Below are 26,007 nucleotides of genomic sequence, written 5' to 3'. Positions count from 1 at the left end.
CCCGGGTGAAGAAGAGAACGAAGCAGGTGACGTCCAGGCTTGCCGTAGCTCAGAGGCCTGGGTGCCTGTAGGATTTGCAGACCCAAGTTTCAGGCCTCCTCTTTTTTGTTTTTTTGAGGTGGAGTCTGGCTCTGTCGCCCGGGCTGGAGTGCAGTGGAGCGATCTCAGCTCACTGCAATCTCCGCCTCCCAGTTTCAAGTGATTCTCCTGCCTTAACCTCCTGAGTAGCTGGGACTACAGGCACCCGCCACCACGCCCAGCTAATTTTTGTATTTTTAGTAAAGACGAGGTTTTACCATGTTGGCCAGATTAGTCTTGAACTCCTGACCTCAGGTGATCTGCCTGCCTTGGCCTTCCAAAGTGCTGGGATTATAGGCGTGAGCCACCGTGCATGGACCAAGGGCTTATCTTTTAGATGGTGGTAGCAGTCAACCTTTGTTGTCACAATGAGTCCTCTATTTACAAAACTAACTCCTGGCCATCATCCTAAGCAGGAAGTTTGCCTGGTGCCTGTCTATGGTGTCAGCCCCGGCAGACACACCTCGGGGCATGGCCTGAGTAGTGTCGTGAATGCAGCATGATTAATTCCGTGGATTTAATGCGTGCAAAGCATGTGATGCATCTTAGAGCGTGTTTTTAATTTTTTTTAAAGGGACAGAGTCTTGCTCTGTTCCCCCGGGCCGGAGTGCAGTGGCCTGTTCATAGCTCACTGCAGCCTGGAAGTCCTGGGCTCAAGTGATCCTCCCGCCTCAGCCTCGCAGACTGCTGGGCTCATGGCATATTTTTGATGTTTGGTAAAAGGAAATATTTTTTATACTAGTGTTTTCATCTGAAAGATTCTGTGTGGCTTAGGAAGTTGCCGGCTACAGTACCTGGAAACCCACCTCAAACTGGGAAAACAACATGGAATCATTGTCTTACCTGGACTGGGCATTGAGGGGAAGTGTCCGGGATGACCTAGCTCAGGCTTCGCTCCATTCTCCTGTGCCTCTTGCTGCATTTGACCTCTGTGCTGGGAGAAGGCCGTGGCTTCTCCTGGCTGGACGGCTGCCCTCAGCATCCAGAGGGGGCTGCAGGAAAGCCTCTCTAGAAGCCTTATAGAGATTTTTAGAGACCAGAATCCCACAGCCATTCCTGAGTGCCACTGACAAGCAGAGTGGACATCCTCAGAACGACGGAGACCCCTCCAGAGCGGAAGGCAGGGCCGCCTTCCCAGAGCCAGCGTTCCCAAAGTGAGTTCCCTAATCCAGAACTGATGAGTGGCACCTGGGACCTTGCTAGAAAGACCAGCTAAGTTAGAAGCTAAGGGTGGGACTGGCCGCCTGGGTTTTAGCCACCCTCCAGAGGGTTGATTCTGATGCTTCCTGAGTTTGAGAATTGTGGCCAAGAAACAGGCCCAGACTCCTAATGAGACAGCATCTTTAGATAATGGGAACAGGAGGAATTTATTCTGCATGAGCAACTCACACAGACAGCCAGCGGCATAGACAAACCCGAAGACCAGCGCGCACTCTGGGTGAACAACTCACACACGGAGCCAGCGGCATAGACCCAAAGACCAGCGCACACTCTGGGTGAACAACTCACACAGAGAGCCAGCGACACAGACAAACCCAAAGACCAGCGCGCACTCTGGGTGAACAACTCACACACGGAGCCAGCGGCATAGACCCAAAGACCAGCGCACACTCTGGGTGAACAACTCACAGAGCCAGTGGCATAGACAAACCTGAAGACCAGCGCGCACTCTGGGTGAACAACTCACAGAGCCAGTGGCATAGACGAACCCGAAGACCAGCGCGCACTCTGCCTGCTGCCCACAGACCTCGAGTCTGCACAAGGGTGGTGGGGCCTCCCCACAGCTCCTCACGCCCACCCGCCCCTGTCCCCTGCCAGCGCCCAGAGTCACTGGAGTCCTGCTTCACTTCCGGTGCCTTCGCAGGGTGGGAAAGCCAAGGCCAGCGGGGCTGGAGGTGATTTCTAATCAGGGACTTCTGGTTCACTTCTGTTCCTACCAGGGATGCGTGTAGCTGGCAGGAAAGGCAGTGTTTAAGAACAGTGCAGCTGGCTCTTTGCTGAGAAAGGAAGGGACAGCCGCTGCGGAGTGGGGTGGGGCCTGAGGAGCAGCTTCTCTGGACTCAGCCTGACCTGTTTTGGGGTGTCCCAGAGGCACCTCTGGGGCCAGGCCTCTGCTGCACCCATGGGAGGGGCCCAGAGGCTCTGGGTCACTGAGAGCCACCCCCCTACCCACCTGCCGTCCACATGTCCCCGATGGACACTGTGGCCGCCTCGCGTGTGTGCCCTGCAGCCTCTGCCTATCGAGAGCCTAGGAGTAGCCAACAGCAAAAGCAGCCCAGCTGGAAGGGAATCTGGACACAACCCAGAGACCCTGTAGGACCCTAGGGCTCTCGCTCACCCTAATTCAGAAAGGAGTGCCTGGGGGCCTGGCGGGCTGGCGGCTTCACAAGCCTCCGGAGGCATCATTAGGGTAAAGGCACCCTCCATCTCCTGCTGAGGGAAACTGCGCTCTCCTATATCATGCAACAGATTTTCAAAGACCCATTCCTTGTCATTCAGGAGCCACACTGCAGGGCCGTGAATATTATCTAATGCGCTATTTGACGTAGCCAGAGACAAGCTTTCTCTACAAGTGGATGCATTTCCTGACACTCTAGGGAGGAGAGTAGGGGAAAGTGAACATCTTGGAAGAAATTTTATTCATAAATAATGCATAGCGATTCGGCAGTGCCGGTATCACTTCGCTGTTCCCTCAACTAATCCTGCAGTGTCTCGTGCTTCTGAATGAAGTGGGTGCTCTCTGGGGAGCCGGGGAGGGAAGTGGGTCCATGGGGAGGGCAGAGAGTAGTGAATCCTAATGGCTGTGTTTATCTTCGGGAGGCTAGGGGAGTCCAGAGCTTCAGGCGACCTCAGCGGGGCTGGGGTCTGAGGGCAGGAGGGCTCAGCTGTGCACGCCCGCTTCCCGCCTTCCTGAGCACCCTGGACACAGCCTCCTTGCCGGGCGGGTGGAGGGGACTGTGTCCAGGAATGCAGATCTTCGGCCTCTCCTCTTCCTTGCCCCTCCTCCCCCCCGGGCACAATGAGCAGAGAGCCATGCCGGGCCCGAGGAGGCCCCTTTCCTCCCAGGCTCGCTGAGGACACAGCCAGCAGGACGCGTCGCGCAGAGTGGAGTGCAGGCTCTGGCCCTTCCCCGCACGAGGCCCTTCTGCTTTCTCTTAATCCTGATAGTAACAACAGCGACATCCTACAAGGACCACGCTGTTCCTGGGGCCGGTGGTCTCGCTGCACCCCATCTCGCCAGCTGCAGCAAAACACCCCACCTTTGGCCACAGCGCCCCCCAACCCTGTCCTCTTCCACCCGGAAAGACCTTTTCTTCCTCCAGCTCAAATCAGGCCCCACATCCCTGCTGCAGCTGCACAGAAAGAGCTCATCGGACTCTTAGGATAAAGTGCACCTGCTTTGAGTGACTAATGAACTGAATTTTCCCTGAGGCCGCTACAGTTTTGGCAGAAAAGCTTCTTAAATTAACCCAAATTGATTTCTAATAAATGAGGAAAGGGAGGATGTGATGAAGGCCCCACAGAGGAGAGTCCTCGGGCTGAACCACTGAGTCAGGGCCCTTTAGCACGAGTTCACCCCAGCCGTCTCCCAGAGGACACATCTGGGCACATCCCCAGATGCAGGGAACCCCGAAGGCCGGACAGGCCAGGTGGGCACTGCCCCGGGGAGGCAGCCCCACTCACAGCACAGGCCTCATGGGGGAGAGGGCACCAGCCACGGGCTTTTCAACATTTGAAACATGTTAGAACCCGAAAAGCTAAAAAGGAGTTTGCTTCTTAAGTGTTCATCACTGACTCTCCCAGAGGATTGTATTGGCAACAGAAACCAAAGGAAATACGTCAGCTCAAAGGCTGCGAGGATTCAAGCGAGGAGAATGCTTATGTTGTTAAGTAAAGACTAAGAATGAAATAGTGAAGGCACCCATAGTGCGAGTGGCAGGCTGTGAGACCTATCCTGTCGCAATTCCTCCATGTAACCAAAAACCACTTGTACCCTCAAAACTGTTGAAATTTAAAAACGAAAAAGTTACTGGTGGTCATGGCTTCCCACTGTCAGCATATCTAGCTGCAAGGTGAGGAAAACGAGTTATATCTATTGTTTCAAAGTCACAGTGTAACATCTGGCCAGGGCATGGGTTACCACTGCTACATTTTTCCTTTGCTTTTTGAAGACAGTTTTGCTTTTTTTCTGAATTAGTCTCATATGATTGATGTAATTTTGTATTTTTTTTTCACTTAACATTAATTATAACAAGAGCTTATTTCCTAATAGCCATGAAATGTTTTCGTTTTCGCTACTAGCTTCCGTCCTGGGGCTGAAATGCTACTTATGCAATTCTTTTATTGTTCAAATTTATTTAGTTTTCATAAAACGTCTCCGTATTGTGCATCAAGTGGGAAAAGTATCTCTGCAGACAATGTTTGTGTATTTTTTTTCTTCCCTGGGTTGGATTACCAGGAGGAGAATCGCTGGAGTGAGGGAGGGGAGGGCAGGGAGGGTTCTCTTTCCAGGAGAGCCTCTCTCCAGTAAGATCAGACCTGTTTACACCTCCACCAGCAGAATCAAAGGACAGTCCTGTTATCCTACCGTAGATCATAGGAAATATAACAATTTTCAAATCGCTTACTTCTTATTCAAAAACTGAATTGTCTTTTCTTAAAAGGATCATTTTTAAAGGAGTGATCATGATGTTTAACAATGCCTCTGCTAGAAAATTCTAGAAGAAAGAGTGGCAAGCTAGTCAAGCGACACCCGTTCCTTCCTGGGGATGATCTCACTCACTTGGTGCTAGAGGAGGCCCTGCCTCCCAGGCTGATCCTGGGAGTGGTTTTTGCGCAGCTGAATAAAGGAACAGGCCCCCAGCAGAAGCGATGCTTCCTGCCAGGAGAAGTAGGTAGCACTGACCTCATGCCCTCCAGAGGTGTCAGGGCCTCCTGTTCCCAGCACAGGACCCTGCAAGGGGAGCTGAGTGGCCAGACCCCAGAGCCAGCAGGCAGAGCAATAGTGCAGGTCCCAGGGCACAGTGAAACAGGCAGTCCTGGTGCCCTTGCAGGGCTGCCAGGCACATAACTATCACCCATGGGGTCTGGGCAGCCTCAGGTCTGTGAGCAGATGCTCTGCAGGGCCCACAAAGCCTTTCCCTGAGGCCCTTGCTTGCTGCCCAGACGGGAACACTGAAAAGCAGCTGTAAGCTCTGGGTATCTGCGTGTCCCCTGCCAGCTCTCCTGAATCCTGAATCAGCCTGTGGTGCCCACACACATTCCTGAGGCCTCTGGTTTAACATCAGAGTGATGGCAGGGGCTTCTTCTGTCCAGTCACCAGCTACGATGCCACAAGGCAGAAGAATGGCCTTGGCCTTCCCTGGCTTCCCACATGTGAAAAAGGGCCACACCAGGGCAGGGGCAATGGGACCCCTCCGTGCCCAGCCTCCCCCATCCCCAATAAACTTCAGGTCCTTCCTAGCAAAGCGCTCATCCGCCGCACGTCACAGAGTGCGTGGGTCCTCCTCTTCCCTGCCTGATCACCAGGTCCTGGGAACAGTCCCCAGCGCTTGGCGTCGTAGTGCTGCCGGTGATTAGAATATTCTGGTGAATGTAATTTTCTGGGCACTGATGATTTGAGAGCTGTCATGGCCGTTTTCACCCCAGGTAAATGGAGAATCGGTGTCCTAGAACAGGAAGGATTGCTCGGCAACACTGCCGATGGCATTCCCTGTGCCCACACCGTCAGACCTCCCTGCCCAGGACTCCAGGGGCCTTGCCAGCAGGGGCCTTGTCCCAGGCACCTCAGATCTGCCTCCGGGAAGCCTTTTGGGGAGCACAGACACCTGTTTATTGAGTGTTGCATGACAGGGAAACATGCAGGCTGGAGAGAAGGGGGGCTCTGAGGGTCAGCCTTTGTACCCAAAGCCCTGAAATTTTCTATGATTCTTAAGTCCTTAATGCAGTCTGTTTTTTTAATATCATCTAAAAATGTATAATAACACAAAATAAATCTAGTTAAGATTTTTTTTAAGTAGAAAATCTTACCCTTGTTTTTCTCTGGAGGAAAAAATTAAAATAATTCAAATTATTTTGGAGGCATTTTCTTAGAGCAACTTTTGCCATTCGCGGGATGCCCACTTGACTGCATGCTGCTTCACTGACGTTTGCAGGGAAGGCCTGATCTGTGCAAACTGAAGGTTTGTGGAGCACTGACCACCGAGGCCATCAGCACTGTTTCTCTAACCACGCATGCCCACTCAGTGTCTCTGCACCACGTTTCAATAATTCTCGCAATATTTCAGACAATTTCATTATTGTCGTGTCTGTGAAGGCGGCCTGTGATCAGTAGCCTTCGATGTAACTACTGTGATTGTCTGGGGGCACCAGACACCGTGTAAAAGCTGTGTGTTCTGACTGCTCTGCCAACCGGCCAGGCCACCACCCCCTCCCACTTCTCAGGCCTTCTTGTTCCCGGAGACACAGTCGTATTGAAATCATGCCAATTACCAACTCCACAGCGGCCTCTGAGTGTTCAGGTGGAAAGAAGAGTCACACATCTCTTACTGTAAATCAAAAGCTGGAAATGCTTAGCCTTAGACAGGAAGGCATGCCACAAGCCAAGACAGGACAAAAGCGAGTCCATCTGTGCCACACAGCCAACTTGTGAATGCAAAGAGAAGGTCCTTAAAGGAAATTAAATTGCTACTTTAGTGAAGACACAAATGCTAAGAAAGTGAGGCAGCCTTATTGCCGAGAAAGTTGGAGTCGTCTGGTGGAAGATAAATGAGCCACAGCGTTCTCTTAAGCCAGAGGCCATCCAGAACAAGATTCGAACTCTCTTCAGTTCTTGGAAGGGAGGTGAGGAAGCTGCAGAGGTCGGTTCATGCGGTTTAAGGACAGAATCTGTCTCCATAACTTAAAAGCACAAGGTGAACTAGCAAGTGCTGCTGGAGAATCTGCGGTAAGTCACCCAGAACCTCTAGCGAAGATCATTAATGAAGGCAGCTACACTAAACAGCAGATTTTCAATGTGGACAAAATGGCCTTCTGTTGGAAGAAGAGGCCATCTAGGACTTTCATAGCTGGAGAGGAAAAGTCAGTGCCTGGGTTCAAAGCTTCAAAGGACAAGTGGACTCTCTTGTTCTGAGCTAATGGAGTTGGTGACTTTAAAATGAAGCTGATGCTCATTTACATTCTGAAAATTCTAAGGCTCTTAAGAATTATGCTAACTCTACTCTGCCCATGCTTTGTAAATAAAACAACAAAGCCCCGGCTGACAGCACATCTGTTTACATCGTGGTTTAGTAAATATTTTAAGCCCACAGTTGAGACCTACTGCCCAAGTGGGGAAAAATATATTTCTTTCTTTTTTTTTTTTTTTTACTGCTCATGGGCAATGCACCTGGACACTCAGGAATGCTGATGAAGATACACCAGGAAGTGAATGCTGGCTTTATACCTGTAGGCACAAGATCCATTCTGCAGCCCATGGGTCAAGAAATAATTTTCAAGTCTTATTATTTAAGAAATATATTTCATGAGGCTACATCTGCCATACGTAGCGATTCCTCTGATGGATCTGGACATAGTAAATTGAAAACATTCTGGGAAGGACTCACCATTCCAGTTGCTATTAAGAACATTCATGATTCACGGGAGGAGGTCAGAATGTCAACATTAACAGGAATTTGAAATACACTGATTCCAACCCTCATGGACGACTTTGAGAGGTTCAAGACTTCAGTGGAGGAAGTCACTGCAAATGTGGTGGAAACGGAAAAAGAACTAGCATTAGAAGTGGAGCCTGAAGATGGGACAGAATTGCTGCAATCTCAGGATCAACCCCAAATGGAGGAGGAGTAGTTTCTTAGGGATGTGCAAAGCAGGTGGTTTCTTGAGATGGAATCTACTCTGGTGAAGATACTTGGAACATTGTTGAAATGACAACATAGGATTTAGAATATTCCGTAAACTTAGGTGATAAGGCAATGGCAGGATTTGAGAGGACTGACTCCAATTTTGAAAGAAGTTCTAGTGTGGGTAAAATGTTATCAAATAGCACCATGTGCTGCAGAGAAATCTCTCTTGAAAGGAAGTCTCAGTTGATGTGAGAAACTTCCTTGGCTTATTTTAAGAAATTTCCACAGCCACCCCAAGCTTCAGCAACCACCACCCAGATCAGTCAGCAGCCATCAGCATCCAGGCGAGACCCTCAGCCAGCAAAAAGATTAGGACTCCCTGAAGGCTCGGGTGATCATTCACACTATTTTAGCAATAAAATATTTTTAAATTTGGGTATATACATTGATTTTTAGACATAACACTATTGCATATTTAATATTCAATGTATGTATTTTTTTAAAAATCGACTCAACAGTTGATTTTGGTGCCTCCCTGGAGTTAGGAACGATACAGGCACCAGTGACAGACAGAGGTTACTTTAGATTTACATCCTCACCATAGAAAAATGCATGCAAAGTATTAGTATGATGCAACCTTCTATCTTAAAAATCAACAGGAGATGATGGACAATGTGATTCATTTCTTACTGATGTGTAATAGGTGCCAGTAGTTTCAGAGTACCTGTGATAAGTGAGCATATTCATGTAGTTTGTGGAAATCAAATCAGTGTACGTGGGATATCTGTCACATTAAATATTTATCTTTTCTTTATGCTAGAAACATCCAAATTATTCTCTTCTAGTTATTTTGAAATACACAATACCTTATTGTAACCTACACCCACCCTACTGATCCATCTAACCTTTGTTTGTATTTGTCCTGTCAAACGGTATGTTTGTACCCGTTAACCAGCTTCTCTTATAGTGCGCTGGGAAACCAGAACACCTGGGTGCAGCGCTTGATTGCAGTGTTTGCTTGATTGCAGTGTCTGTAACTGTGTCTCTGACGTCTCCCTGTACTCAAGTTCTAGGTCCGGATCATTGTATAAAAGTGCCTTTGAATTTCAAAATCATAGAAATTTAGGCCCAAAGTGGCTGTTAGAAGTTTGTGTAACAAGAGCCTGGGAGTCCTTTCATTTTTTTCTGCCTGCCTCTAACTTGCCAGTGTGGGTTGCACCAAGCCCGATGGCAGAGGCCCAGTGCACATGTCATAGGTACAGCCAGGCAAAGGTGCTGCTGGTTTAGACACCACCCCTGCCTCCTAGAAGTTCAGGGACATGCACGGGAGGGTGCAGGGAGGTGAGTGTTTGCGAGAGAAGCCCCAGGGACCTGAGCACCCAGGAGAAGCCTCCTGAGCTGCAGGTGATATGCACAGGAGCGCTCAGGGAGGCGGGTGCATTGTGGGAGGAGCCCCAGAGACATGAGCACCTGGGAGAAGCCTCCTGAGCTGCAGGTGAGGTTTTCCTGAGCGACCTCTGCTAACGTGGCTGAAACTTGAGTTTGGGATGGCAAATGCAATGTCGGCAATATCAGTCTTACTTTCTTTCATGCCACTTATAAATGCATTACGCTAAGCATGTTGACCTTAATTTAAAAAATGGCTTGGACACAAAAATTTCAAATTTGGCAACATTTTGGAAAGTGGAAGTTAGAATATTTTCATTTAGCCCCAGCTTTGGCTCTAGCTCGATGTAGGGCCTGGGACGAGGCCCACCACTGCCCCCTGCCCCGTCCGTGGTATTTTCACCTGGGTAAAGCATGGATGAACACTGGATTCTTCCAAGTCTAGTCCACATTCTGCATTCTTGAGTTGCCATGTGATGTTTTGCTTTCCACAAGGAATCATCACAACTTTTTCTCAAAGGCAAGACTCCTTTCTGCGTGTAGAGCACAGGGCTGGGTTTGTCTTTACAGATGCTGGGGAGGCACTGCCTGGTGTGCCGTCTTTCACTGCCGTGTGGTTTCTGCCTGTGTGAACAGGTTCTTCCAGGTAGATTGCACCAGCTCCTCAGAAGACAGATGCATCCTCTGAGGCCTCGTCTCCCATGTGCCACGTCTCACAATGCAGCTCACAGGGGCCGGTCTTTAAATGCTTGCTGGAAAATGTTGCTACCTATGAAGTAAAAAGGCAATAAATAACAGGGCAAATGACTGAAAATATATAAATAAGATCATTTGCTACATGCAAACGGATAGCTCTAGGTCTTGTTCTGTCTAAATGTATAATTCATAATAAGATATGACAACTTTGCCTTCATGGAAGCCCTCTTGATTCTATCCTAATATCCCCAGCCTCCATACCATGTGTGGCTGCATTGTGGACAGAGGACCATGTCCCATGCGGGAAGGGAGCTCTTTCAAAGAATGTGCAGCCTCTCTAAGTGAGCACAAATGTGTCATGGTGCTCTGAGAGCCATAAAGGAGGTGTGTGAGGAGCGGAGGGAAGGAGTAGGGGCATGGCTCCATTCTCTGCAGGTGGCCAGGGGCTTCCCAAGGGAGGAGCCCCTCCCACTGACATTTGGAGGAGCTGTAGAATTGGCTGGGAGGAGGTACATGGGATTCCAGGCTCGAGGAGGAACTTGCATGCAGGCACAGAGGCTTGAGAAAACGTCCCATGTCCAGAAATCCACAAATCCATGCCAGCCCATCAGATACTTCCCTGAGTGCCCAGATATACCAGGTGCTGGATTTTGACCCCCAAGGTCACAGGCCTGTCCCCACTCTCCAGGAGGGACCTTCAGATCCAGACGGTCTGAGTGTGGTCTTCCCCAAAGGAGCAGATGTTTGTTCCTGGCTGTATCTTAAGGCATGTGGACCAGGAAGCCCAGGAGTACTGTTTGGAAAGAACATCTCTGCATGGATTCTACGACCCTCCACCTCATTATAGCGTCCAGCCTTCTTGACACCGATTGATTGTTGATGTCATCACTCATTCTATTAGCATTTATCAAACACCAAGAAGCTGACATCCCCAGAGGGAGTCACGTTCCCCACCGATTCTTACTCATCTCTTTGTGTCTGATGTTTTATAATTTATGAGACTGACCTATTTCCAAATCAAATACATGAGGAACCCCCTTGCAGTGAGTGCTGATGAAGGAAACACCATAGAATCATAGAATAAGGGGCCCCTGCAGTTGGGTGGGCTGGCTGAGCCCCCACCTCTCACAGGGACCAGCCCTGTGGAACCAGGAGGCCAGTGTGGAAAGCAGGCAGCACGGGGTGTCTCTGGCGGAGGGCAGCAGGCCCTGGAGCCCTGGCTGACTTGCCCAGAGGCCCCTGAGGCACCTCTTCAAGGGCTCCTGATTCTGGAAAAGATCTGAGCCCCTTCCTTTGACAAATGAGTCACGTAAGCCCTGAAGTGATAAAGCGACCTCCCTCATCTGCAGCAGCCACCTCCTCTTCCTCCAGCTCCCTCAGCAAGCTTTCTGCACAGACATGAAAGAAGCAATATTGTGTTTCTCTAAAACAGAAAAAGAGAAAATTCTGCAACTCAGATCTTAGCCACAAGCGCAGAGACCAGGCGTGGCTGCATTTGAAGACACTCCAGCAGAAACGCATGTACTTTCCACGGGGTTACGAGGGAAGCGTCCGGTCCCGTGTGAGCTTCCCCCTGCCTCTCAGACACTCTCCACGGGGGGCCCAGCTGGAAATGAGTTGGAGCCTTTTTAGCAAAACAGCTCATCATTCACCCTGAATGAGGGATGTGATCATTAAAACAAAAGCAAATAACGCACTGAGGACCTACTGTGTGCCAGAGGTGCATTACAGGACGATTTTTCTCCCGTGCTCCCTGGAGCCTGGGAGGCTTCTGAGGAATCGGCAGAGAGACGTGAATGCTCAGTGACCTTCATCTCAGAAGCTGGTGCCAGGGAGGTAGGAGGGGCTGCCCATCGCTGCACCTCTGTGTACCCCACGCTCTGCCATATACCTCTGGTTAGAAACTGGAGTGGGCACGACCACTGGCCCAGCCACAGGAGGCATCCTTATGACCCTGGGGACCCCTTTCTGCTCGCACAGGGCCGCAGGCTGCAGAAAGTTGGGACGGAGATGCTGCCCTAGAGAACACAGACTCTGAAAGGAGGAAGCGCAATGGATGTTTTCAACCTGTCCTCGAGACAGCTTTTCTGTAAGATTCTACTCCACTTCCATTTGAAACATATGGATTTTTTTTTTTTTTTTTTTTTTTTTTTTGCTTTTCACTAGATTACTGTGTGAGAATTGCCTGTCAAAAACCAGTGTTGGCTGTCACAAGAAAATCTTATATCTCTTGTCAATTGAGTTTAGAAAGAAGATAGGTTATAATGATGATGATGAGGAGGAGGAAGATAGATGATAGATGGATAGATAGATGACTGATAGATGATAGATAGATAATAGGTAGGTAGATGAGTAGATAGGATAGACAGATGGACAGACAGATAGTAAGATGGATAGGTAGATAATCAGAAAGATGGATAGTCAGGTACATAGATAGGGAGATAGGTAGATAAATCATAGGTAGATAGGTAGGTGGTAGATAGATGACAGATAGGTAGGTAGATGGGTTGGTAGACAGGCATATGGATAGATAGATGGACAGACAGTAAGATAGATCAATAGGTAGATAAACAGAAAGATAGTCAGATGTGTAGATAGGTATATAGACAGAAACACAGACAAGTAGGTAAATCATAGATAGGTTGATACATAGATAGGTAGATAGATGAACAGACAGATAGTAAGATAGGTAGATAGACAGATGGAAAGATGGATAGTCAGATATATAGACAGGTAGACAGGCAGATAAATCATAGGTATGTAGATAGGTAGGTAGGTAGAAATATAGATAGATGACAGTTTGGTAGGTAGATGGGTTGGTATGTAGGCAGATAGATGATAGATAGATCGACAGATAGATAGATAGATAGTAAGATCAATAGGTAGAGAGTTAGATGTATAGATAGGTAGATAGAAAGACAAGTAGATAAATGATAGATAGATAGATAGATAGATAGATAGATAGTACTAGGAATGATGAAGACTTATAGCTTGAGCATCATGTTCTATGACAAAAATAACAAAAGCAGTCATATTAAGCTCTATTAAATATACAACCCAAGTTCTATTTGCACGTGTGGTAACTTTAGAGTAGGGGAGACGCACAATCAAGAAATCTCACATGCTTTCCTTAGATACGTGTTTCTAATAGTCATTTGGAAAGTACGTAAACAGGTTAAGAGCTGTGTCCAGCCAAGATACTATGAAACACCAGATGGGCACCCCCGGACAGGTGGGTTCAGTTCAACTGAAAAGTGCAGACATGACAGCTTGTAACTGATCATTGCCATAGAAATTAAAATTGGGGAGATACCATGGAGCAAACGTTCATGATCCTCTTTATAACAACCAGATGTTAAGGCTTATTATTTGCAGCCTGATGTCCACTGAACTATTGAGCAACTTTGGAAATCTATGTGGAGCAACAGCTTATATTTTGCTTGCAATAACTTGTTAGAAAATGTATATTTAATAAGCTTCATGATCTCTCTACAGAGGCATATTTTGCCTGGAGAGAGTGCAGTGTGGTGTGTATATATAATGTTTTACATATACTATATTTATATGTGATTGTAGGCATGATCGTAATTCTTTCAGCTAACAGTGTCCAAATGTATGTCTTTATCACCAAACTAAAAGTATCTAATCATTCAAGTACCAGAATTTTACATATTTCGCAACTGAATAATTTCTTAACAACCACATCAAGACAAAGTCTTCTGTCCTGAACATTTAAAGAAGGGACATCTTTAGCCTTTTGTTTGTTTGTTTGTAAATAGAGAGGGGGATTTCACCATGTTGGTCAGGCTGGTCTCGAACTCCTGACCTCAGGTGATCCGCCTGCCTCAACCTCCCAAAGTGCTAGGATTACAGGTGTGAGCCACCGCGCCCGGCCTAGCTTTTTTTTTTTAAACTGTACTTTCTTATAACTTTTCCCTGGTGCAAAGACATAGCTGGTAGAATCTCTCTCTCTCTCTCTCTCTCTCTCTCTCTCTCTCTCTCTCTCTCTCTCTCTCACACACACACACACACACACACACACACATATTTTTTTTTTTGAGATGGAGTCTCTGTCTGTTGCCCAAGCTGGAGTGCGGTGGTGTGACCTTGGCTCACTGCAACCTCTGCCTCCCGAGTAGCTGGGATTACAGGTGCCCACCACCATGCCTAGCTAATTTTCATTTTGTTTTCATTTTTTTTTAAGCAGAGACAGGGTTTCACCATGTTGGCCTGGCTAGTCTCAAATTCCTGACATCAGGTAATCCCAGAGTGCTGGAATTATAGGTGCGAGCTCCTGTGCCTGGCCAGAATCGTACATTTTTACAAAGCTTGTTTCTCACTGTTTCAAATGAATCGTAGTTACTGTCATTCAAAGTGGCAGTGCTGCTGTAACATGAGGGGATCCTGGAAGAGAGAACAGCAGCGGTGCTGCTCTAGGAGCCTTTGAGGACCCGCGACAGCCGAAGGTGGAGAGTCACTTGCTGTCACGGTGGTTGCTGTGAACACAGCACGCCAAGCAGAAAGTCTCCTGGTGGCCGCACGGCATTCACGCCCGTCACCTGTGCTGCCGCGTGACGCCCCGTGTGTCCCTGCCCCTTCGCCACACAGAGTGCAGGTGTGGACGTGCGCACGTTCACAAAGGTAACGCTGGACGTGGCACCGGGACACTCTCGCTCTCGTTTTCGGTGTTTGTTTTCAACAGTTTCCTCTCTGGACGTGTTCCTGGCCTGAGTGTGTAAAGGGCAGTGAGTATGGCTAGGGTATGTGACGGGCAGTGACCACAGCTGGGATGTGTGATGAGCGGTGACCATGGCCGGGGTGTGTGACAGGCGGTGACCGTGGCCGGGGTGTGTGACGAGCAGTGACTGGCCGGGGTGTGTGACAGGCCACAGTGACTGGCCGGGGTGTGTAACAGGTGGTGACTGGCCAGGGTGTGTGACAGGCCAAAGTGACTGGCCGGGGCGTGTGACAGGTGGTGACTGTGGCCGGGGTGTGTGACAGGCGGTGACTGTGGCCGGGGTATGTGACGGGCAGTGACTGGCCGGGGCATGTGACGGGTGGTGACTGGCCAGGGTGTGTGACAGGCGGTGACTGTGGCCGGGGTGTGTGACAGGCCACAGTGACTGGCCGGGGTGTGTGACGGGCAGTGACCGTGGCCGGGGTGTGTGACGGGCAGTGACTGGTCGGGGTGTATGACAGGCCACAGTGACTGGCCTGGGTGTGTAACAGGCGGTGACTGGCCGGGGCGTGTTACAGGCCACAGTGACTGGCCGGGGTGTGTGACGGGCAGTGACCACAGCTGGGGTGTGTGACGAGCGGTGACCATGGCCGGGGCGTGTGACGGGCGGTGACTGGCCGGGGCGTGTAACAGGCGGTGAGTGCCAGCAGCGGTGTCTGCTCAGGTCCCCATTTGTGGTGTGTTTCTGACTCATGGCAGCTTCGGTGTTTGTGTTGGCCTGGCAGGGGAGGTGCTTGCTTAAAAGGTGGACTGTCTGGCTCGGCGTGACCTGAGGCTTTGACTCCGTGATGCCACTTCATTTTCTAGATGAAAAGATAGATGAAGTGATTTTTAAGCTTTCTCCCATCCTGAGGATATTGCACTAGCGAGTAGAGTCACAGGTCACCAGCTTGTAGCAAACTGGACACTCCAAGGAGCCCCATCAACCTTGTGAGTTTTTTAGTGACATGGAACATCACTTAAAGAACACCCTGGAAATCTGAGTCTATTCATGTAGCAGCTTGGTCTGCCAACCTCACTGCCACGAGGTAGATGACTAGAATACCTCTGTGTGGACATTATGAATATTCTAGTCTTGCAGATGGCAAGGGCAGTGATTCCGTTTTGACAGAAAAGTGGCAGTGTGCATTTCATGGAAAGCAGATGCTGACAGAGCCGTGCCTAAGCTCTGGCAGAACACTCGATCCACTCAGTCAGGGGAAACAGACGTACTGAACACCCATGTGCCTTTGCTGGGCACAGTGGGGACTTAGAATAACTAATTAGATGGCAAAGCCTCTGAAACCAAAGAGAAAACAGCTAAATTGAGTCAATAAGATAAGCACCCGTGGAAAATCAAGGGCAAGGCGAGGTGGTTGACACTTAGCTGGTAAATGACTAGTGACACCGAGTTGCTAATCACAGATGACCCTGAATTCTAGGACGAGCAGGAATGACATGATGGAGAAGGGGGAGCTTGAGATGGGCCTTAGAGGATCAGTAAGAGCAAATTCCAGCAAGAAGATGAACGAGCATAGAGCTGTGAGATGAGAATGCTGGACAATGGCAGCAGTCACGAAGGGTGAGCATGGACAGGCAGTGGAATCTCAAATGGGACGGCGATGGGGTGGCCACAGTTTAAGTTCTTATAAATTAAGTAGAGGCCAGGAATGATGGCTCATGCCTGTAACCCCAGCACTTTGGGAGGCCAAAGCAGGTGGATCACTTGAGTCTAGGAGTTCAAGACCAGCCTAGGCAACATGGCGAAACTCTATCTCTACAAAAAATACAAAAATTAGCTGAGCTTGTGGTCCTACCTACGCAGAAGGCTGAGGTGGGAGCATCACCCGAACCTGTGGAGGTGAGAGAATGGAAAGGGGAAGGGAAGAAGGAAGTGGGAAGGGAAGGGAAGAGAAGGAAGGTGCCCCGCCGGTGCTGAGGGCCGGGGGTGTTGGGAACTGGCACAGGAGGGTTTGCATTAGTTCAAGTGTTTCAGCTTTAAAGGATTAGAGACACACTTGGGAAGTGTGAACCGGAATTTCAAGAAGAAAAAATAGCTGTATAAAAACGAATCCCAGCAGTCGGAGAACGGTGCCTCTGGAAAGGCTGGTTTGGAAAACGTGCATGCTAGCCTCCCGTTTCCCCTTCACACACCCGCAAGGCGCACGTCCATGGGCACTGACCCTGGTCAAAGCCTGAGAGGGACCTTTACTCTCATTACTGAGTTGAAAAGAACTAGTTTCCTGGAGTTGAAAGAGATTAAATTTAGTGATGATTGTATACTTTATTTGAATCTTGAATTACTATCCAAGAGAATAAATATTTAATAACCAGCTACATGATTTAAAATGACTTTTAAAAGATAAAAAAGCAAGTTCTTGCATTCCAGAAATTGAGATTATTTTTTAAATTCCCTAAGATGGTCAAGTAAACATTTTAAACAATTATTTGTTGAATGTTTTTCATGTCTAGAACATGTCTATCAAGTTTAAACTAAGAAAATACATTGTTCTTGAATCAGCTACACCTTTGTAACAATGTTCTACAAAGGAAAAAACAAATTTTAAAAAATATTAAAATATATTAAAAGTAATATTTAAAAATGAAGGAAATATGTAGTTGAAACTGAATTGGTTCCATTAGTATATATGTTTTAGATACACCCAAGAAGTTGGAAATGCTAGCCATCTAATTGCATAGTTCAGTAACTTAAACTATTTCTGACATATTTTAAGTGCTTTTGTATATTCTAGAAACTTGTAAGAGTAACCCTTTAAAAGGCTAGTGGTAAGAATGGATACCAACTGTTCTCAAGGAGAGAGAAAAGGGGAACTCGTTTTTGTGGGGCACCTGACTGCTCGTTGCTGGGGGACTCACGTGTGTTGGTTTTCATTTGCTGCCATAGAGTGTAACAGAGGCATTACCATTCATCTCACAAATGGACAGACTGAGGCTGAAATAAATATGACTGCCAGGGTTAAATAACAGGTGTAGACCCTCCAGCTCAGGTGGTGTAGACCCACCTAAGCTGGGACGCCTCAAATTTAGCAACCCTTGATAAGTCTGGTGTTTCTGCATCGTAAAAGAAGAGATTATAGAGAATCGCCTGTATGTCTCTGTTCCTAACCAGAACCAAGCCAGCAAAGACCTGAGACTCCTGTGTCTTCTGTGCCAGTGGGCACCTCCTCCACCTGCCCGCCATCTGACCTGGAAACCAGGCTGTGTCCCACACCTATCCCCTCACCTCACCCTGCACATCCTGCCTGGACCTTCCCAGGCTGACCCGTGACCTGACATTGCTTCTTAAATGACCTTCCTCCATCTCATTCCCACACTGCAGCCAGAGTGATGGATTCCAGCCCTGAGTCAGCTATGTAGAAGTTACCCACTGTCTACACTGCCCGGAGCTCCCTCGGCTCCTGGGAGGAACACTGCCTGGCAGGCCCTGACTGCCTGCCCCCTCCCATCCCCAGACTCTGACCACCTCCTGCCGTGGCAGCCACCCTGAAGTCACCCTCTGGGTCCCTCTGTCTGTCTGCATCTCTCTGTGCTCTGTGTCTGCCTCAGTCTCACTCCCTGTTCCCCACGGGGTCTCTGTGAAGCCTCATCCATCCTCTCTGGCAGGGTAACTGTCTGTGATCAGTGTCCCATGGCGTTGGGAGTGGATTCGTATTGCTCAGTGACATACTTTCCAAATAAATGAATAAATCAATCATGCAATGTATTCACTCAGCACATTTTTATGGAGCACCTGCCCCCTTCAGAGAACAAAAAATCAGGACCTGGAGAAAGGGTTTGCAAATGCCTCCTCTGTGATTTAAAGCAAGTGACTCAGAACAGCTCCGTCCCTCGAAGTGGGAATTACAGCAGAATCTACGCCACAGGGTCACCGAGAGCGTTAATGGATTTGAGTAGAGATTTTAGATAGCACCTGGCACACAGGAAGAGCTCTCTACACGGTGCTGGTATCCACTGAGCTGGTTTAAAACCAGTGCTCTACAATTACATTCAAATGCACTTTAATATGTTAAAGATTATTCCATAGTAAGTGTTTTAACATTGACCCATGGAGGCTATTCCAGCAATACGAGAAAAATGCCATCTCTGAAAGAAGCAGTGGCGGAGAATCACTGCCAGGCCTCGGAGCCGACGGGTCGGCCACCCTGGCTTTCCAAGCTCCACTGTCCAGTGGGAGAGTGCCCGGGATGCTTCCCAGCCTCCCCTCTCGCCTCTTTCAATGGCAATGATAATAGCAGTTGGGAACAGAAGACACACTACCAAGTTTGGTTTTCAGTTACTTGAGACCTTATCCCTGTTTATATTAAAATTGGGTGAACAAAACATCCAATAAACAACGGTTATACCTGACACGGAAGTGACAGAATGAAGTACATGAAGTTTCACGTGTGTGAGTTTCTGAGGAAGGCCGTGGCCAGCCGCCGGTTTTCTAGAATAACCAGATGCAAAAGGCTAGAAGTTGTTGTCACCTAGTGAACCACAAAAGGACCTTGAAAGCTGCAACAGCTAAAAGACTTTGTGAGGCGTCCGCACGGGCCCAGGGGGCGCAGCCCAGGGCAGCTCGGAAGGGCTGGGGCGGCCGGGTGCCCCGCCTCCACGTGTCACCCCACGTAACCCAAACAGGGTGAAAGCGCGGGAAGGCCAGGTCTTCTCGTTTCTAGTCCAGAGTGCGTTTACCTCTTCACTCGACCTAAAGTATTCTGGACTTCCTCTCCATCGCTGGCTGGCGTTGAATGGTGAGAACTCCAAGGGTAAGCCTTGGTATGGTCTCCTGCGAGCTGAGGCCACTGCAGGCTTCCCTGCCCTGTTTCTGCGTTGAGAATCGTGTTACAGACACACTCTGGAAAATCATGGAGGTATTTTTTTGTCAACAGAGAATTATTGAGCTACCACGATCTTACAAGTGATTGTATTTATGACTTCCTTGAAGTTTCAGCTGTGTGAAAAAAGAGACAGTGCATTATTTTTGGAATCTTGAAGTATCTTCTATCATATAGAGAGATATAAATCCAGGCGAGGATATGTGAGTAAACCTCATTCTGTCAGATGCTCAACTCAGCCTTTCAGAATGATGTGCAAACATGAAGGGCTGCCTTTGCACCTCTGGGGTGTGCAGGGGCCAGCAGCAGAGCCACAGAAGTGACCAGGAAGTGCACAGCATCTCGGAGGCACTGACGGGTCAGCTGAGGTCCTGGACAAGCCCGCAGTGCTAGGTTGAGCCCTTCCCGGTGTGGCTGGGGGGCCCCGCCAGCGCCCCCACCTTCGCTCCCCTTCCAGCTCACCGCCCCATCAGCAGACATGGTGTTCACAGAATACGAGGGCAGGAGGGGCCACACTCCCCTACCCACGTCCCAGAGCTGCTCTCCAAGGCCTCCCTGTGAAATATGCTAAACCTCTGGAGACCAAGAGGGCTCTGTTGACTTAAGCAGGGTCTTGAGCCACGTGGAATTGAATGCAGATGGAATGAAATAGGCCTGGTGGTTGAATTTGTTGTCACACTGGAAGTTGATACCGGGAACGGGCAGTAGGAGGGTGGAGCAGAGAGAGAAGGAGCAGAGGGCACTTGCTTGTCGCTGGGGTAAGATGGGATTCAGATGTTACATGAACAAATAGAAAAGCTTGAGCAATGAACCACGTCAAATGGCAGGGAGCAGTGGAAGCTTGAGGCCGAATGATTCCACAGGTCGCTACGCTGCATCCAAACGGTTTGCCCAATGTAGGGATAGGGAAGTGAGGCCGGTGCAGGTGGGAGCAGGAGGCTGGAAGGGATTGAAACCTGCACTCCACTGGGAAGTTCCCACCCGAGAAGGGAATCACGTAGGAAATTTAAAACATTTGAAGCTTTAGAGCAGAAAAAGAACTGCTGACACTTTTATTACATAGATAGGTAAACTGAGGCCCAGCCAGAGTCCAGGTACTCAAAGAGGTGTTAACAAGACCACGCCTGGAACTCAGGCCCCTGGTTGTGTGGCGAGCTCTCTGCATCACCACCCTGGATACCCTCAGGCTGTGTGTGAAATGTGTCCCGTATTAAACCGGACCCTGCTTGCTAGGCTTATGCCAACATTGTCCTGGCAGAGACTCACGTGAACCATCCTCACGTTTCTTTTCCGTGTGCACTTGACTTTCCACATGCACTTACCTTCTCCAGCATCCTTGATCTACTGTTTTTTCTACTTTTGATGATTTATTGTCCCTCTTCCACCCTCTACCACCTTCCCATGCCCATGAGTTCTAATGGGGCAGGGGCCATGGCAGCTGCCAGGAGACGGGAAAGGCGGAGGAAGTGGGCGGGCCCGTGTGAGGGAGCCCAGCCGGCTGCAGGTGCAGGGGCTGCTGCCATGTGGACAAGGGCAGTTCAGAGGACATCTGGGCAGGAGGCAGCCCGCCTCCCACGCCTTGATGGCCCAGACATGCTGTGTGAGTTAGGACTCAGACACCCACCACGGCAACGCCCTACAGCCCGGACCCCATCCTCCCAAGTGTTCTCGTAGCCAGATGTGTTGTCCTCCAAAGTCTCAGCAGCCCCAGGTGGTCCGGAGCGAAGCCCAGTCCTGCTGATGTCTAACTGCAGCATCCATGCTAAGGAGAATCTCCACTCCCCTGCTCTAAAGCTCGAAGGGCCAACGTCCCACAACCTGAGCAACAGGTGAGCCATCTTGAAATGCAGGGCAGCCGCGTGTGTGAATGAACAGGAAGAAGATGAAACAGGAGCCCCACCTTACACCCTCGGGGGGAGCTTCCAGTCACTTTGCTGAATAGCACAAAGCCAGGAGGGGTGACTCATTACCCACCGATCAGGACTAATAGGTGGTCACGGATGGGCCTGGTTATCTGCTTCAGTGGATGGTGCTGTGCAGGTGGCCTCAGTGCAGAACAGACTGTCTCAGACAAATGTACTGATGCACCAGTGAAGGAGAGGGAAGCTGGGGGAGCAGTGGTCGTTATGACCCAGGACACCGAGGCCAGGCTCTGGAGAAGCCACCCAAGCACGGCGGCATCTCCTTGTCCGTTATCTGGATGCGCACAGAGGGTATCCCCCAGAACCAGTCCGCTCAGACAGAGCCTGCCCTGTGAGGAGGTGGGCTGGTGCTGGGCTTAGACTGGCCGGATTGTCTGGTGGTCACTCAGCACGGTGTGACAGCACGCCTCCAACATTGGCTCTGAGATGATTAACGCAGATCAATCAAAAATGTTTCATGAAGGGAATCTCAGAAATCTGTTTATTTCATATTTGAAATGCTATGTAGACTGATTTTTTTTTAATTGTCTGGTTATTAAAAGTATTATTCTTGTTTGCTCATTATGTTTTTAAGGGATGATAACATTTCACCCTAGTGTTTCAGGGCTGATAGAGACTTAGAAGTCATCTAACTGCCTCATCTCACAGATTTAAAAAGCGACATCCACATTGATGAGGGGACTCCCTGAGTCACACAGCAAAGTGGAGATGGAGTCCCTCAATTCCCGCCCCTCCACCGTGCTCGTGTCGCCGTCCCCAACCTTTGTGGCACCAGAGGCTCGTTTCATGGAAGACAGTTTTTCCACAGATTGGGGTGGGAAGGACGGAATTCAGGCATGTTACCTTGTTTGTGCACTTCCGTTTTATTACCGCATTGTGATATATAATGAAATAATTCTACAGCTCACCGTGATGTAGAATCCGTGTGAGCTTGTTTTTCTGCTGCTAGTCGGTCCCCTCTGAGGGTGAGGGGAGACAGTGACAGATCATCAGGCGTGAGATTCTCATCAGGAGTGGGCAGCCTGGCTCCTTCGCAAGCAGAGTTCACAGCTGGCTCAAGCTCCTGTGAGAACCTGATGCTGCTGCTGATTGGACCGGAGGCAGAGCTCGGGTGGCGATGCCAATGGCGGGAAGATGCTGGGAACACGGGGAAGCTTGGCCCTGCCTGCTGAGCTGCCCGGTTCCTAACCACTCCCAGTCTAGAAAAACTGGTTTCCGAAGAAACAAACAACTGTTTCTCTTCCCTTTCCCTGGTACGATTGGTCCCTGTTGTTTTGGAAGTATTGAGAGTAGAAACATTCAGGACAGTCGTTCGTTTCCAAAACTTTAAGGAGTGATGTATTTGTTGGATAACTGGATACCTGTATAAAAATAAAAATGGCAAAAGTTGATTGTGATTATCACTATTACACAGCAGTCCCTCTCATTCACTGAGCACCTGGTGGGTGCCAGGTACGGCACTAACCTCTTTACATATATATATTTTTCCATTTCATTCTTAAAGCAGTCATGTGAGATTAGCATTTTTCCCACTTTACAGCTGATGATGCTTGTGTGTAAGGTTGAACATCTGTCCAAGGTCAGTCAACCAGTGAGACCTGCCACGGGCCACGCAAGTTCCTCCAGGTCCACGCACTGTGTCCTGCCCCCACGCTCTTCCCCTGGCACTCTCTCGCCCAGGGTCTGACTGTATCAAGGGGCTCCCGCAGGACCTGTGGTCCTCCTGGCCTCTCTCGCTTGTCTGAGGATCTGGGCACCCTCCTCGGGGCACCGTCTCCTCCCAGTCCCTGCCTGAACCCGGCCCTGGCTATCTTCTGCCCCCACACCCCCAGCCGGCACCTCCGCCCCTCTGTCCTTCTTTTGCGCCTTGCCGTAACCTTTCTGGCACGCATTTTAATTGCATTAGTAAGTACTTGGAAGAACTCGAATCACTTCCCGTTTCCTGGGTGGAGGTCTAGAGTCCCACCGCTCATCCCCCAGGTTGATCTGACCCCGCCGGACTCTGCGCTCCCACCTTCCACCCTCTTGCCCAGCCCTGCTCCACACACTCCAGGTTCCAGCCTTTGGGGTTTGCGTTCCTGTTAGTTGTCCGAGCCCGTGGTGTTCTTACATGCGTTGATGTCTTTTGCAAATTGTGTTACTTGGGACGTATTGAAATGTTTTCTTTCCCTCCCCGACATTCTTTATGCACCCGTGAAAGCTCATCCCAGCCTCACCTCTTCCTGAAAGCCTTGCCAGCAACCTGAATGCCTGCCCTCTGTGTACAGTGCACAGCGCCCTCTGCACATTTTCATCGTGGGATTTATCCCACTTCATCCATTCATTCCACAAATGCCCACTGAGTGTCTATGGCGTGCCTGGTGCTTGGTGCATGGTGTATACTGGAGTGAGTGGTTCTAAAAGGGTATTTCTGACCTGTCTAAATCCCCCATTAGAACATAGAGCCTCGATGTGAGGATCTGTGCTGCTCACCTTTGGACTCCAGCATAGCTCAGCACCCAACATAGAGGAGTCTCCCAAATAGTACACACTGCTCAGGGCCTCAGCGTCCGAGAGCCAAGGCCAAGCAAGGTGAGGCCTGCAGGACCCCCTTGCGGAATAATCGGTAGTGAGGGAGGTCACACATCTCACTCTGCACAAATGGAATGTCTGTCTGTGGTACTTTTGCCTCTGTCTTCCCTACCGCACCTATTCGTGTGTGTGTGTGTGTGTGTGTGTGTGTGTGTGTGTGTGTGGTCTATATATTATTTCTAGAAAAAAAAAAAGAATTTGTAATGTAGCTTTGAAAATCGCTCTTTCTCAAGGAAAGATTGTGAGCTTCTGCTGTAGGGGTCTTCTCCAAGTCTGGGCCAATTTCAGCGTGATTCAGTGGTGATTATCGGTGATACTGAAGGTATTTTCTGGAAGGCTGGCATGGGACTAATGACATCTAAGCCTGGGAAGTTCTGCACAACTTTGAATTATGCATTTGCTTTCATAACAACATTATCAAGTGCTATGGCTCATCTTGTTTCAGTAGGTTATCAAGTCTAAAGATATAATTTAATCTGCAAAATATACAAATCCAAATATATCCAAAGCTCTTTCACGACAAAGGCATTTTTATATTTTACATAAATATACATGTAAATATAATGTGATTAAAATAAATCTTGCTTTAGATGTCTATTATATGTAGCGTCTATTTGGCGAAATGTTTAATAAATTGTATTGCCAATTGCATGTTATACACATTACACAAACCAACCTCATGAGTTTTAGTAGGATCTCCGTGTTCTCTGGAATTAGAGGAATGAAGACCTAGGAGACTCAGACTAAATATTCATGGTAACTAGACAAACGCGAGCTGTATTTATTTGTGCTATCCTTTCATTAGCAGATCTCAGCACACTGCAGGGATCGTGGGTGCTTTCGGCCCTCTGGTGTTTGTGCTGATGACATTTCATGATAAGCCTTAAATATCTTGATTGGTGTGACTTTAAAAGATGGTCACAGATCTTTTTTCTCTCTCTCTTCCCCACCTTCTCTACTTTTGTTTATTAGTGTATATGGTTGTCCCTTGGCGAAAAAAAGGAAAACGCAAGATAAACAGCCCCAGGAACCTGCTCCCAAGCGAAAGCCATTTGCCGTGAAAGCGGACAGCTCCTCCGTGGACGAGTGTGAGGACAGCGATGGGACTGAAGACATGGACGAGAAGGAGGAGGACGAGGGGGAGGAGTACTCCGAGGACAACGAGGAGCCCGGGGATGAGGACGAGGAGGACGAGGAGGGGGACCGGGAGGAGGAGGAGGAGATCGAGGAGGAGGACGAGGACGATGATGAAGACGGAGAGGATGTGGAGGATGAGGAAGAGGAAGAGGAGGAAGAGGAGGAGGAAGACGAGGAGGAGGAAGAAAACGGTAATCTTTAAAATATTAGCAAGGTAGCAAGTCGTGATTTGGGTCCGCGGTTCAAGGTGAACTGCCGGCCGTGACTGTGACGGATTGTCATGTAAATAAATCATTCTGCTTGGTCAGTACTGACAAAATTAGCTCCTTATGTGAATTGAACACTTCTGTTAAATAATTCTTCAGACTCTCTGCTAGACTTCAGATTTTATTTCAGTCTAATTTTTATTCAGGTTGGCTGTCAGTGATTTGCTGAGATATTTATGGTGTACCTATTTGATCAGCTTAACAGAATTTACCGAGGAAGTTAAGCTAGCAGACCTGGTCTTTAACATTACATTTTCTGGAATGCTCTATGTGTGAGATTCAATGGTGGGCAAAACAGTGTTGTTGGAATGCTTTACCTCCTTAGGGGAGCTGGAAAGCCTGCCTAATGACTGGCACACCAACCAGCAGAGTGGGTTTTGTCTGCAGACTGCCAAGGCTTTGCTTTAGTGATGGTCACGTCAATGGGATGAAAGGAAGTCCTGTTGATATGAGATAATCAATCAGCCCATCATCTGCTTCCGTATGTGACAGCTGCGTTTCTGATCGGGCGTTTCTGGCACTGGGAGACACGGGCGGGGAAAGTCCACCAAG

General features: G+C 48.9%; 1 protein-coding gene across 16 annotated transcripts in view; it reads left to right on the top strand.

Annotated features, from left to right (window-relative positions):
- Positions 1-26,007, top strand: part of MYT1L (myelin transcription factor 1 like) — a 548,393-nt gene that overhangs the window by 375,485 nt on the left and 146,901 nt on the right. For all 16 annotated transcript variants that reach the window (XM_039461349.2, XM_039461322.2, XM_074393446.1 and 13 more), the window contains one exon: positions 25,025-25,380. In XM_039461349.2, the coding sequence (XP_039317283.1) occupies positions 25,025-25,380 (356 nt within the window). The remainder of the gene's footprint in view (positions 1-25,024; positions 25,381-26,007) is intronic.

The sequence above is a fragment of the Saimiri boliviensis genome, chromosome 1 (genome assembly GCF_048565385.1).
Source record: "Saimiri boliviensis isolate mSaiBol1 chromosome 1, mSaiBol1.pri, whole genome shotgun sequence".
In the NCBI taxonomy this organism is placed as follows: Eukaryota; Metazoa; Chordata; class Mammalia; order Primates; family Cebidae; genus Saimiri; species Saimiri boliviensis.
This window is presented reverse-complemented; position numbering and strand designations above follow the sequence as displayed.